This window comes from Electrona antarctica (genome assembly GCF_951216825.1).
Source record: "Electrona antarctica genome assembly, chromosome: 16".
Lineage (NCBI taxonomy): Eukaryota > Metazoa > Chordata > Actinopteri > Myctophiformes > Myctophidae > Electrona > Electrona antarctica.
Window position 1 is genome coordinate 3,620,934 of NC_136797.1, and position 13,714 is coordinate 3,634,647.

The following is a 13,714-nucleotide window of genomic DNA, read 5'->3' on the forward strand; positions in this document are numbered from 1 at the left end:
CCCCCCAGCCAAGACCCAGCTGGGTCCATTTAGCCCCCCAGCCAAGACCCAGCTGGGTCCATGTAGCCCCCCAGCCAAGACCCAGCTGGGTCCATGTAGCCCCCCAGCCAAGACCCAGCTGGGTCCATGTAGCCCCCCAGCCAAGACCCAGCCAAGACCCATAATACGGAATACTATCAGCTGGGTCCATGTAGCCCCCCAGCCAAGACCCAGCTGGGTCCATGTAGCCCCCAGCCAAGACCCAGCTGGGTCCATGTAGCCCCCCAGCCAAGACCCAGCTGGGTCCATGTAGAACCCCCAGGCATGACCCAGCTGGGTCCATGTAGCCCCCCAGCCAAGACCCAGCTGGGTCCATGTAGCCCCCCAGCCATGACCCAGCTGGGTCCATGTAGCCCCCCAGCCAAGACCCAGCTGGGTCCATGTAGCCCCCCAGCCAAGACCCAGCTGGGTCCATGTAGCCCCCAGCCATGACCCAGCTGGGTCCATGTAGCCCCCCAGCCAAGACCCAGCTGGGTCCATGTAGCCCCCCAGCCAAGACCCAGCTGGGTCCATGTAGCCCCCCAGCCATGACCCAGCTGGGTCCATGTAGCCCCCCAGCCATGACCCAGCTGGGTCCATGTAGCCCCCCAGCCAAGACCCAGCTGGGTCCATGTAGCCCCCCAGCCAAGACCCATAATACAGAATACTATCAGCTGGGTCCATGTAGCCCCCCAGTCAAGACCCAGCCAAGACCCAGCCAAGACCCAGCCAAGACCCAGCCCGCAACAGCCCTGCCAATCAGGCTCAGCCCTATTGGCACGGTGGGTTGTGCAATCAGCTTGATGCAGGCCGCCAGGTCCATGTACGTACCTTCTCAATCAGCTCGATGCAGGCCGCCAGGTCCATGTACGTACCTTCTCAATCAGCTCGATGCAGGCCGCCAGGTCCATGTACGTACCTTCTCAATCAGCTCGATGCAGGCCGCCAGGTCCATGGTACGTACCTTCTCAATCAGCTCGATGCAGGCCGCCAGGTCCATGTACGTACCTTCTCAATCAGCTCGATGCAGGCCGCCAGGTCCATGTACGTACCTTCTCAATCATCTCGATGCAGGCCGCCAGGTCCATGTACGTACCTTCTCAATCAGCTCGATGCAGGCCGCCAGGTCCATGTACGTACCTTCTCAATCAGCTCGATGCAGGCCGCCAGGTCCATGGTACGTACCTTCTCAATCAGCTCGATGCAGGCCGCCAGGTCCATGCCGAAGTCGATGAACACCCAGATGATGCCCTCCTTCTTGTACTCCTCTTGTTCCAGGACGAACATGTGGTGGTTGAAGAACTGCTGCAGCTTCTCGTTGGTGAAGTTGATGCACAGCTGCTCGAAGGTGTTGAACTGTAAAGGGAACAAGGAAACCGTTGTAGGTGAAGGCGCGCTCTACTCAGGGAGTCAAAGTTCATTAGTCGCAGATTCCCATATGTCTGTCAGAAAGCCTTGAGGTTAGATTTCACCTAACACCATCAAGACGTTGAGTTGAGTTGAGGTGGAATTGAACATTATTGTCCTACAGTATTCTACGCTGAAGTGTGTCTTGCTTTAATGCGTCTCTCTCTTCCGTCTTCCAAAACACTCACGTCAAAGATCTCGAAGCCGGCGATGTCCAGCACGCCGATGTAATGCTGCCGCGCGTTCTTGGTGTCCAGCTGCATGTTGATTCTCACCACCATCCAGTTGAACAGCCGCTCGTACACTGACTTGGACAGTGCGCCGATGGAGTAGTACACCTGTCAATCAAGAAATATGCTTTAGAAACAACCTAAATAAACCAGACAGTGTTGATTTTGGCAGAATCTTTTTATTTTAGTTTTACTCATTAAGTCTTTTGAATAGTTTGAATTTAGTTTTAGTCACATTTTAGTCACCTGGAATGTCTTAGTGTTACTCTATGTTTTAGTCGACTAAACGTTGTAAGATTTTAGTCGACTAAATCTACGGTTGATTTAGTCAACTAAAATGTATTTTGGCGGGCTTGATTCCGTCATAATGACTGATTTCACACTTGCTGAAAAGAAGTTCAGCTCAAAATCGGAATCGGGACATCCCTCAATACGAGTGATACGACTGAAAAGTTAGTTTCTGTTAGACATGGACAGTATGGTGCAGAAACATGTTTCTGTTAGACATGGACAGTAGAAACATGTTTCTGTTAGACATGGACAGTATGGTGTAGAAACATGTTTCTGTTAGACATGGACAGTATGGTGTAGAAACATGTTTCTGTTAGACATGGACAGTAGAAACATGTTTCTGTTAGACATGGACAGTATGGTGTAGAAACATGTTTCTGTTAGACATGGACAGTATGGTGTAGAAACATGTTTCTGTTAGACATGGACAGTATGGTGTAGAAACATGTTTCTGTTAGACATGGACAGTATGGTGTAGAAACATGTTTCTGTTAGCCATGGACAGTAGAAACATGTTTCTGTTAGACATGGACAGTATGGTGTAGAAACATGTTTCTGTTAGACATGGACAGTAGAAACATGTTTCTGTTAGACATGGACAGTAGAAACATGTTTCTGTTAGACATGGACAGTATGGTGTAGAAACATGTTTCTGTTAGGCATGGACAGTATGGTGTAGAAACATGTTTCTGTTAGACATGGACAGTAGAAACATGTTTCTGTTAGACATGGACAGTATGGTGTAGAAACATGTTTCTGTTAGGCATGGACAGTATGGTGTAGAAACATGTTTCTGTTAGACATGGACAGTATGGTGTAGAAACATGTTTCTGTTAGACATGGACAGTATGGTGTAGAAACATGTTTCTGTTAGACATGGACAGTATGGTGTAGAAACATGTTTCTGTTAGACATGGACAGTAGAAACATGTTTCTGTTAGACATGGACAGTATGGTGTAGAAACATGTTTCTGTTGGACATGGACAGTATGGTGTAGAAACATGTTTCTGTTAGACATGGACAGTAGAAACATGTTTCTGTTAGACATGGACAGTATGGTGTAGAAACATGTTTCTGTTAGACATGGACAGTATGGTGTAGAAACATGTTTCTGTTAGACATGGACAGTATGGTGTAGAAACATGTTTCTGTTAGACATGGACAGTATGGTGTAGAAACATGTTTCTGTTAGACATGGACAGTATGGTGTAGAAACATGTTTCTGTTAGACATGGACAGTAGAAACATGTTTCTGTTAGACATGGACAGTATGGTGTAGAAACATGTTTCTGTTAGACATGGACAGTATGGTGTAGAAACATGTTTCTGTTAGACATGGACAGTAGAAACATGTTTCTGTTAGACATGGACAGTATGGTGTAGAAACATGTTTCTGTTAGACATGGACAGTATGGTGTAGAAACATGTTTCTGTTAGACATGGACAGTATGGTGTAGAAACATGTTTCTGTTAGACATGGACAGTAGAAACATGTTTCTGTTAGACATGGACAGTATGGTGTAGAAACATGTTTCTGTTAGACATGGACAGTATGGTGTAGAAACATGTTTCTGTTAGACATGGACAGTAGAAACATGTTTCTGTTAGACATGGACAGTATGGTGTAGAAACATGTTTCTGTTTGACATGGACAGTATGGTGTAGAAACATGTTTCTGTTAGACATGGACAGTAGAAACATGTTTCTGTTAGACATGGACAGTATGGTGTAGAAACTTGTTTCTGTTAGACATGGACAGTATGGTGTAGAAACATGTTTATGTTAGACATGGACAGTATGGTGTAGAAACTTGTTTCTGTTAGACATGGACAGTATGGTGTAGAAACATGTTTATGTTAGACATGGACAGTATGGTGTAGAAACATGTTTCTGTTAGACATGGACAGTAGAAATATGTTTCTGTTAGACATGGACAGTATGGTGTAGAAACATGTTTCTGTTAGACATGGACAGTATGGTGTAGACACATGTTTCTGTTAGACATGGACAGTATGGTGTAGAAACATGTTTCTGTTAGGCATGGACAGTATGGTGTAGAAACATGTTTCTGTTAGGCATGGACAGTATGGTGTAGAAACATGTTTCTGTTAGACATGGACAGTATGGTGTAGAAACATGTTTCTGTTAGACATGGACAGTATGGTGTAGAAACATGTTTCTGTTAGACATGGACAGTATGGTGTAGAAACATGTTTCTGTTAGGCATGGACAGTATGGTGTAGAAACATGTTTCTGTTAGACATGGACAGTAGAAACATGTTTCTGTTAGACATGGACAGTATGGTGTAGAAACATGTTTCTGTTAGACATGGACAGTAGAAACATGTTTCTGTTAGACATGGACAGTATGGTGTAGAAACATGTTTCTGTTAGACATGGACAGTATGGTGTAGAAACATGTTTCTGTTAGACATGGACAGTATGGTGTAGAAACATGTTTCTGTTAGACATGGACAGTATGGTGTAGAAACATGTTTCTGTTAGACATGGACAGTATGGTGTAGAAACATGTTTCTGTTAGACATGGACAGTATGGTGTAGAAACATGTTTCTGTTAGACATGGACAGTATGGTGTAGAAACATGTTTCTGTTAGACATGGACAGTATGGTGTAGAAACATTTTTCTGTTAGACATGGACAGTAGAAACATGTTTCTGTTAGACATGGACAGTATGGTGTAGAAACATGTTTCTGTTAGACATGGACAGTAGAAACATGTTTCTGTTAGACATGGACAGTAAGGTGTAGAAACATGTTTCTGTTAGACATGGACAGTATGGTGTAGAAACATGTTTCTGTTAGACATGGACAGTATGGTGTAGAAACATGTTTCTGTTAGACATGGACAGTATGGTGTAGAAACATGTTTCTGTTAGACATGGACAGTAGAAACATGTTTCTGTTAGACATGGACAGTATGGTGTAGAAACATGTTTATGTTAGACATGGACAGTATGATGTAGAAACATGTTTCTGTTAGACATGGACAGTATGGTGTAGAAACATGTTTCTGTTAGACATGGACAGTAGAAACATGTTTCTGTTAGACATGGACAGTATGGTGTAGAAACATGTTTCGGTTAGACATGGACAGTATGGTGTAGAAACATGTTTCTGTTAGACATGGACAGTATGGTGTAGAAACATGTTTCTGTTAGACATGGACAGTATGGTGTAGAAACATGTTTCTGTTAGACATGGACAGTATGGTGTAGAAACATGTTTATGTTAGACATGGACAGTATGGTGTAGAAACATGTTTATGTTAGACATGGACAGTATGGTGTAGAAACATGTTTATGTTAGACATGGACAGTATGGTGTAGAAACATGTTTCTGTTAGACATGGACAGTATGGTGTAGAAACATGTTTCTGTTAGACATGGACAGTATGGTGTAGAAACATGTTTCTGTTAGACATGGACAGTAGAAACATGTTTCTGTTAGACATGGACAGTATGGTGTAGAAACATGTTTCTGTTAGGCATGGACAGTATGGTGTAGAAACATGTTTCTGTTAGACATGGACAGTATGGTGTAGAAACATGTTTCTGTTAGGCATGGACAGTATGGTGTAGAAACATGTTTCTGTTAGACATGGACAGTATGGTGTAGAAACATGTTTCTGTTAGACATGGACAGTATGGTGTAGAAGCATGTTTCTGTTAGACATGGACAGTATGGTGTAGAAACATGTTTCTGTTAGGCATGGACAGTATGGTGTAGAAACATGTTTCTGTTAGACATGGACAGTAGAAACATGTTTCTGTTAGACATGGACAGTATGGTGTAGAAACATGTTTCTGTTAGACATGGACAGTATGGTGTAGAAACATGTTTCTGTTAGACATGGACAGTATGGTGTAGAAACATGTTTCTGTTAGACATGGACAGTATGGTGTAGAAACATGTTTCTGTTAGACATGGACAGTAGAAACATGTTTCTGTTAGACATGGACAGTATGGTGTAGAAACATGTTTCTGTTAGACATGGACAGTATGGTGTAGAAACATGTTTCTGTTAGACATGGACAGTATGGTGTAGAAACATGTTTCTGTTAGACATGGACAGTAGAAACATGTTTCTGTTAGACATGGACAGTATGGTGTAGAAACATGTTTCTGTTAGGCATGGACAGTATGGTGTAGAAACATGTTTCTGTTAGACATGGACAGTATGGTGTAGAAACATGTTTCTGTTAGGCATGGACAGTATGGTGTAGAAACATGTTTCTGTTAGACATGGACAGTATGGTGTAGAAACATGTTTCTGTTAGACATGGACAGTATGGTGTAGAAACATGTTTATGTTAGACATGGACAGTATGGTGTAGAAACATGTTTCTGTTAGACATGGACAGTAGAAACATGTTTCTGTTAGACATGGACAGTATGGTGTAGAAACATGTTTCTGTTACACATGGACAGTATGGTGTAGAAACATGTTTCTGTTAGACATGGACAGTATGGTGTAGAAACATGTTTCTGTTAGACATGGACAGTATGGTGTAGAAACATGTTTCTGTTAGACATGGACAGTAGAAACATGTTTCTGTTAGACATGGACAGTATGGTGTAGAAACATGTTTCTGTTAGACATGGACAGTAGAAACATGTTTCTGTTAGACATGGACAGTATGGTGTAGAAACATGTTTCTGTTAGACATGGACAGTATGGTGTAGAAACATGTTTCTGTTAGACATGGACAGTAGAAACATGTTTCTGTTAGACATGGACAGTATGGTGTAGAAACATGTTTATGTTAGACATGGACAGTATGGTGTAGAAACATGTTTCTGTTAGACATGGACAGTAGAAACATGTTTCTGTTAGACATGGACAGTATGGTGTAGAAACATGTTTCTGTTAGACATGGACAGTATGGTGTAGAAACATGTTTCTGTTAGACATGGACAGTATGGTGTAGAAACATGTTTCTGTTAGACATGGACAGTATGGTGTAGAAACATGTTTCTGTTAGACATGGACAGTAGAAACATGTTTCTGTTAGACATGGACAGTATGGTGTAGAAACATGTTTCTGTTAGACATGGACAGTATGGTGTAGAAACATGTTTCTGTTAGACATGGACAGTATGGTGTAGAAACATGTTTCTGTTAGACATGGACAGTAGAAACATGTTTCTGTTAGACATGGACAGTATGGTGTAGAAACATGTTTCTGTTAGACATGGACAGTATGGTGTAGAAACATGTTTCTGTTAGACATGGACAGTATGGTGTAGAAACATGTTTCTGTTAGACATGGACAGTATGGTGTAGAAACATGTTTCTGTTAGACATGAACAGTATGGTGTAGAAACATGTTTCTGTTAGACATGGACAGTAGAAACATGTTTCTGTTAGACATGGACAGTATGGTGTAGAAACATGTTTCTGTTAGACATGGACAGTATGGTGTAGAAACATGTTTCTGTTAGACATGGACAGTAGAAACATGTTTCTGTTAGACATGGACAGTATGGTGTAGAAACGTGTGGAACGGTACAACAGAACAGGTTGAATTATACCAGAATACGGGCATTCCCGCTCTGAACGGGTAAACACTGAGACTCACCTGGTTGACCCCCTGACCTTTGGTGACCCATTCGTTTCCTACTTTGACCCTGGGGTGACACAGGCCCTTCAGGAGGTCAGCGGAGTTGATGCCCTGCAGGTACGCCACTTTGTCAGCGTCTGCAGCGGTTAAAGGGTTAAAACAAAGACATGGTCACCACATAATAACATACATTATCATTATCTTGAGGATTACATGCTATTGGAAAAATGTAATATCTTATATGGACACTGGGCGGAGCCATAATGTAATATCTTATATGGACACTGGGCGGAGCCATAATGTAATATCTTATATGGACACTGGGCGGAGCCATAATGTAATATCTTATATGGACACTGGGCGGAGCCATAATGTAATATCTTATATGGACACTGGGCGGAGCCATAATGTAATATCTTATATGGACACTGGGCAGAGCCATAATGTAATATCTTATATGGACACTGGGCAGAGCCATAATGTAATATCTTATATGGACACTGGGCAGAGCCATAATGTAATATCTTATATGGACACTGGGCAGAGCCATAATGTAATATCTTATATGGACACTGGGCAGAGCCATAATGTAATATCTTATATGGACACTGGGCGGAGCCATAATGTAATATCTTATATGGACACTGGGCAGAGCCATAATGTAATATCTTATATGGACACTGGGCGGAGCCATAATGTAATATCTTATATGGACACTGGGCAAAGCCATAATGTAATATCTTATATGGACACTGGGCGGAGCCATAATGTAATATCTTATATGGACACTGGGCAGAGCCATAATGTAATATCTTATATGGACACTGGGCGGAGCCATAATGTAATATCTTATATGGACACTGGGCGGAGCCATAATGTAATATCTTATATGGACACTGGGCGGAGCCATAATGTAATATCTTATATGGACACTGGGCGGAGCCATAATGTAATATCTTATATGGACACTGGGCGGAGCCATAATGTAATATCTTATATGGACACTGGGCGGAGCCATAATGTAATATCTTATATGGACACTGGGCGGAGCCATAATGTAATATCTTATATGGACACTGGGCGGAGCCATAATGTAATATCTTATATGGACACTGGGCGGAGCCATAATGTAATATCTTATATGGACACTGGGCGGAGCCATAATGTAATATCTTATATGGACACTGGGCGGAGCCATAATGTAATATCTTATATGGACACTGGGCGGAGCCATAATGTAATATCTTATATGGACACTGGGCAGAGCCATAATGTAATATCTTATATGGACACTGGGCGGAGCCATAATGTAATATCTTATATGGACACTGGGCGGAGCCATAATGTAATATCTTATATGGACACTGGGCGGAGCCATAATGTAATATCTTATATGGACACTGGGCAGAGCCATAATGTAATATCTTATATGGACACAGGGCGGAGCCATAATGTAATATCTTATATGGACACTGGGCGGAGCCATAATGTAATATCTTATATGGACACTGGGCAGAGCCATAATGTAATATCTTATATGGACACTGGGCGGAGCCATAATGTAATATCTTATATGGACACTGGGCGGAGCCATAATGTAATATCTTATATGGACACTGGGCAGAGCCATAATGTAATATCTTATATGGACACTGGGCGGAGCCATAATGTAATATCTTATATGGACACTGGGCGGAGCCATAATGTAATATCTTATATGGACACTGGGCGGAGCCATAATGTAATATCTTATATGGACACTGGGCAGAGCCATAATGTAATATCTTATATGGACACTGGGCGGAGCCATAATGTAATATCTTATATGGACACTGGGCGGAGCCATAATGTAATATCTTATATGGACACTGGGCGGAGCCATAATGTAATATCTTATATGGACACTGGGCGGAGCCATAATGTAATATCTTATATGGACACTGGGCGGAGCCATAATGTAATATCTTATATGGACACTGGGCGGAGCCATAATGTAATATCTTATATGGACACTGGGCAGAGCCATAATGTAATATCTTATATGGACACTGGGCGGAGCCATAATGTAATATCTTATATGGACACTGGGCAGAGCCATAATGTAATATCTTATATGGACACTGGGCAGAGCCATAATGTAATATCTTATATGGACACTGGGCAGAGCCAAAAGCCAGAGCCCGGGCAGAGGCCTTTTTGTGGCGGTTCTGGACAACCGTGGGTCCGACCGACACCGGGCACTGTGGGGGGGCGTCGAATGCGTGTGTAGAATTTGAAGTCGGTGTGGTTGCCATGGCAACCAATTAGCTGAGGCAGAGGCTGGAAATTGCACAGGTGAGGGGATTTAGGCTCATTAGGCCCACTGGCAGAGCCTGACCAGAGCCTTTTGTGGTGGTTCTGGGGAACCGTGGGTCCGACCGACTCGATACCGGGCACTGCACTCCCTGCAGGGGTGTGGAACGTGTGTGTCGAATAGTTCGAGATAGATTGTATACCACCTTCGGTGCCGTTGGGTTCTGCCTGCTCCTCTCTCTGTTCCTACAGTACCTTCGGTGCCGTCGGGTTCTGCCTGCTCCTCCCTCTGCTTCTGCTTGAACTTCATGTTTCCGTAGTGCATGATGGATCCGGTCAGCTTGTAGATGCCGTTCTTCTCCTCCTGGGTGAAGCCCAGCACGTCGAAGGCGTCCTGAGAGAGAGAGAGCAGGACATCATAATCAGATCATATCATCCAATCATATACCGCTAGTACTTTAATTAGCCTATAATAACATATATGTGTAATAACATATGGCTGTGTTGTGTGAAATTACAGTAGTCACCACTTACGTCCGTGGCGACCAGCTCCTCGGAGTCATTGATGGACTTGACGCTGATCTCTCCTTGGGAGATGAAGGAGTAGTCGTAGGGGTTGCTGGTGATGAGCAGCATCTCTGTGGAAGCATCCAGAAGAACACTATTACTTTAGTACTTCATCATCACACATACCAGTGGTGATTTCGTCGACTAAAACTAAGACGAAAAATGCACCGTCGACTACCTTTTTCCACTGACGAAAACTAAATGGAAACTAAATGAAAACTAAGCTATGACGACTAAAACTAAGACCAAATATATTGACAATTTCGTCAACGAATAAAAACTAGACTAAAATGTTAGGAAGGGACTAGTGGACAAGAGATCCAGTATGAGTCATTTACACTTTGTTGCGTGCTGAAAATAGCCGATCTACAAGCTCACAACGTGTCGCAGCGCGACGCGTTGTGAGCTTGTAGATCGGCTATTTTCAGCAAATGTAAAAAACAGTCATTACGACGTCATCGAGGCCCGCCAAAATACATTTTAAACGACTAAATCTACAGTTGATTTAGTCGACAAAAATCTCATGATATTTAGTCGACATCAACAACAAACGCAGGGAGACTAAAATCCCAGGGTAACTAAAATGTGACTAAAACTAAAATGAAAACTATTCAAGAGACTATGACTGAAACTAAAAATCAAAATGTGCTGCCAAAAACCACACTGGCACTAGTGTTACCTACCCAGCAGTTCTGGCTTCTGCTGAGACAGAATCTGGTAGAAGATGTGGTAGTCTCGCTCAGCTTTGAGCTGAAACGTCACGCGGGACTTCTCCAACAGATCTGGAACACACGGTAGCCTCTATGGTTTAGACAATGAGGACGATTCTACACATTTTCAAAAAAAAACAAAACCCTATGTTTCTACAGTTGTGTTCCCTTCATGTTTGCCTGGACGTCAAATCAGAATCTATAGGAATTGAAAGGTACCTACGGGTTTTTATTCTCAGCCACACCCCTAGTCCAACCCCCAGATTGTATGTCAGTGGTTCTCAAACATTTTCATGTCAAGGAGCCCCAGAATTATATGTAATTGGCTGCCGACCCCCATCTGAAAATATGTTGTTCCAGGGACCCCCCCCCCCCCCCCCCAGAAGCAAAGGTTTGAGTTAAAGGAGAATTCCATGCTAGAAGGCTTTCTTACCTTTATTTGTAGTTGTTACGTCCCCACCAAAGAGGTCCAGGTGTTATTTTGTGCAAAAGCGCATTATTGGCTATTTCCCCTACCATAAGCCCTCAATGAATTGAATTGAATTGCATTGAATGGGGCTATGGGGTGTTGTGCTAATTAACTTATTTCCATCGCTGAAAAATCAATATTTGTTGTATATATTCTCTCTTCATAATGTAAATAGTATCCCAAGCGGCACACTTTACTACTTATTTCGATGGAAATAAGCGAATTAGCACAAAAACCCAACCCCCATTGACGGCTTATATTAGGGGAAATAGCCAATAGTGCACTTTTGCACAAAATAACACCTGAACCTCTTTGTTGGGGGCGTAACGACTAGCATGGAATTCTCCTTTAAAAACGTTAAAACGTGCCGCGCTATGAGCTTGTAGATCTGCTATTTTTCAATAGCTAAAGTATAACATAACCAAAAGGGGTTCCCGCCCAAAATGGCTTAAAGGAGCATTCAGTGATTTGGGTGATTTGGAAAACCGCCCCAGTAACAAGATGTGCACACGCTCTACAGTGGGGGGACACGCAACAGGCCAATAGCACACACACCAAGGCCCGCCCCCGCTCGATCATGATTGGCGGAAGGCCCCTTTCTATCCTGATTGGATGAAGGCTGGGCCACCTAGCCAAAAACGAAACCTAAGGTTTTTTGACCCCCAGGGGTTAACTGTAACCTGACTCCGCCAGATGGGGCAGCAGAGAGTACACTGGGTTCCCCCCTCCTGCTCCCATCTGGGAACTCTCAGGCAGACTTGATGCCCGGCCACAAAACGGCCTGGCCAATCAGCAGCAGCTTCTAGCAGCTTCTAGCAGCAACTTATAGCTTCTAGCTGCTGCTGATTGGCCAGGCCGTTTTGTGGCCGGGCATCAAGTCTGCCTGAGAGTTCCCAGATGGGAGCAGGAGGAGTGCACTCTCTGCTGCCCCATCTGGCGGAGTCAGGTTAGGTTAACTGGGGACAGGGAGGAACTCCTTATATGGTCAGCACACTCTATAGTAGGGAGGATTATCACAACAAAACAAAAAAATAAGCGTGATATTTTTTTAAAATTAAAGCTGCTATAAGCAATAATATGTCAACATTTTAACCTTTTTTTTCTTTTTTTCTTTTGGTATTCAGACTGCCAGCAATGGGTAGAACGCTCCCAACTAATTTTTAGTCTCTGTGACACATCTAGTGGCCGTAATCTGCATTCAAATATTTTCCTAGAAGCTTTGTCATTGGTATATATATATATATATAATATTAATATCGTTTGCATACTTACAAGTCTCAATGTCAGCAGAGGACAGCTTGCCACTAACGCCAAAGTGGATTCGAATGAATTTACCCTGAGAAATAAATGACAGGCAGATTATTGGTTAATGGTCTTGCTGTTTCTGGAGTTTCTAGAAGTTTCCCCAAACAAAATCACACACTGTACGATGGACCACGTGGAGATGGACCACGTGGAGATGGACCACGTGGAGATGGACCACGTGGAGATGGCGGTCGACTGGTTGGTTTAGCCCAGAGCCTTAGATATAGACAGAGTTACGCAAACTTATTAAGGGAAAATTAGCTTAAGTTATGGCAAATCTGGGGAAAAAAAATGCTTACCACTAGCTTTCTTCACAGATGTGTTCATAAAGGTGAATCTATTCCAAGCATTAGTTTTGCACGAAAAACACTCCTTGAGCTAAATTCGGCCATAGCCACATTTGCGATGACGGCTATGGGCATTTTTAGGCAAAGGAGTGTTTTTTGTGCAAAACTAATGCTTGCAATGGATTCAGCATCAAAACCCTAGTTTGACATGTGACATGCTACTTAAAGTATAATGAAATTTGGAATGTTTTGCCTTATATTGGTTGATAATTGTACCCCAACTTTCAGCAGCTGTCACAAAGTTTCCCAAGGGAGTTGGGTTGGAACAATTTTTTCTATGATAGTAGACACCTTTATGAACACATCTGTGAAGAAAGCTAGTGGTAAGCATTTTTTTTTGCAGATTTGCCACAACTTAAGCTAACTTTACCTAACTAACTGCGTTCACTTCATGGGGCTTCAGTCCAATGGAGGCTCTCCTACATAGACTTCTATTGAGAATGCCAGAATGGGGACAACCAACTGGGACAAGTCCTGGACCGGAAGTAGGCAGA

The 13,714-nt window shown here is 42.9% G+C and overlaps 2 protein-coding genes across 2 annotated transcripts in view; both read right to left on the reverse strand.

The window, feature by feature from the left end:
- The window catches only part of LOC306939895 (uncharacterized protein), a 355,389-nt gene that overhangs the window by 297,308 nt on the left and 44,367 nt on the right, over positions 1-13,714 (reverse strand). The window lies entirely within an intron of this gene.
- Positions 1-13,714, reverse strand: part of LOC306940286 (myosin-7-like) — a gene marked incomplete at both ends in the record, with an annotated part of 74,111 nt that overhangs the window by 49,516 nt on the left and 10,881 nt on the right. The window contains 7 exons of the mRNA XM_079525308.1: positions 1,204-1,374; positions 1,614-1,763; positions 7,549-7,667; positions 10,078-10,216; positions 10,357-10,460; positions 11,073-11,171; positions 12,841-12,904. Coding sequence (XP_079381434.1) covers positions 1,204-1,374; positions 1,614-1,763; positions 7,549-7,667; positions 10,078-10,216; positions 10,357-10,460; positions 11,073-11,171; positions 12,841-12,904 — 846 coding nt within the window. The remainder of the gene's footprint in view (positions 1-1,203; positions 1,375-1,613; positions 1,764-7,548; positions 7,668-10,077; positions 10,217-10,356; positions 10,461-11,072; positions 11,172-12,840; positions 12,905-13,714) is intronic.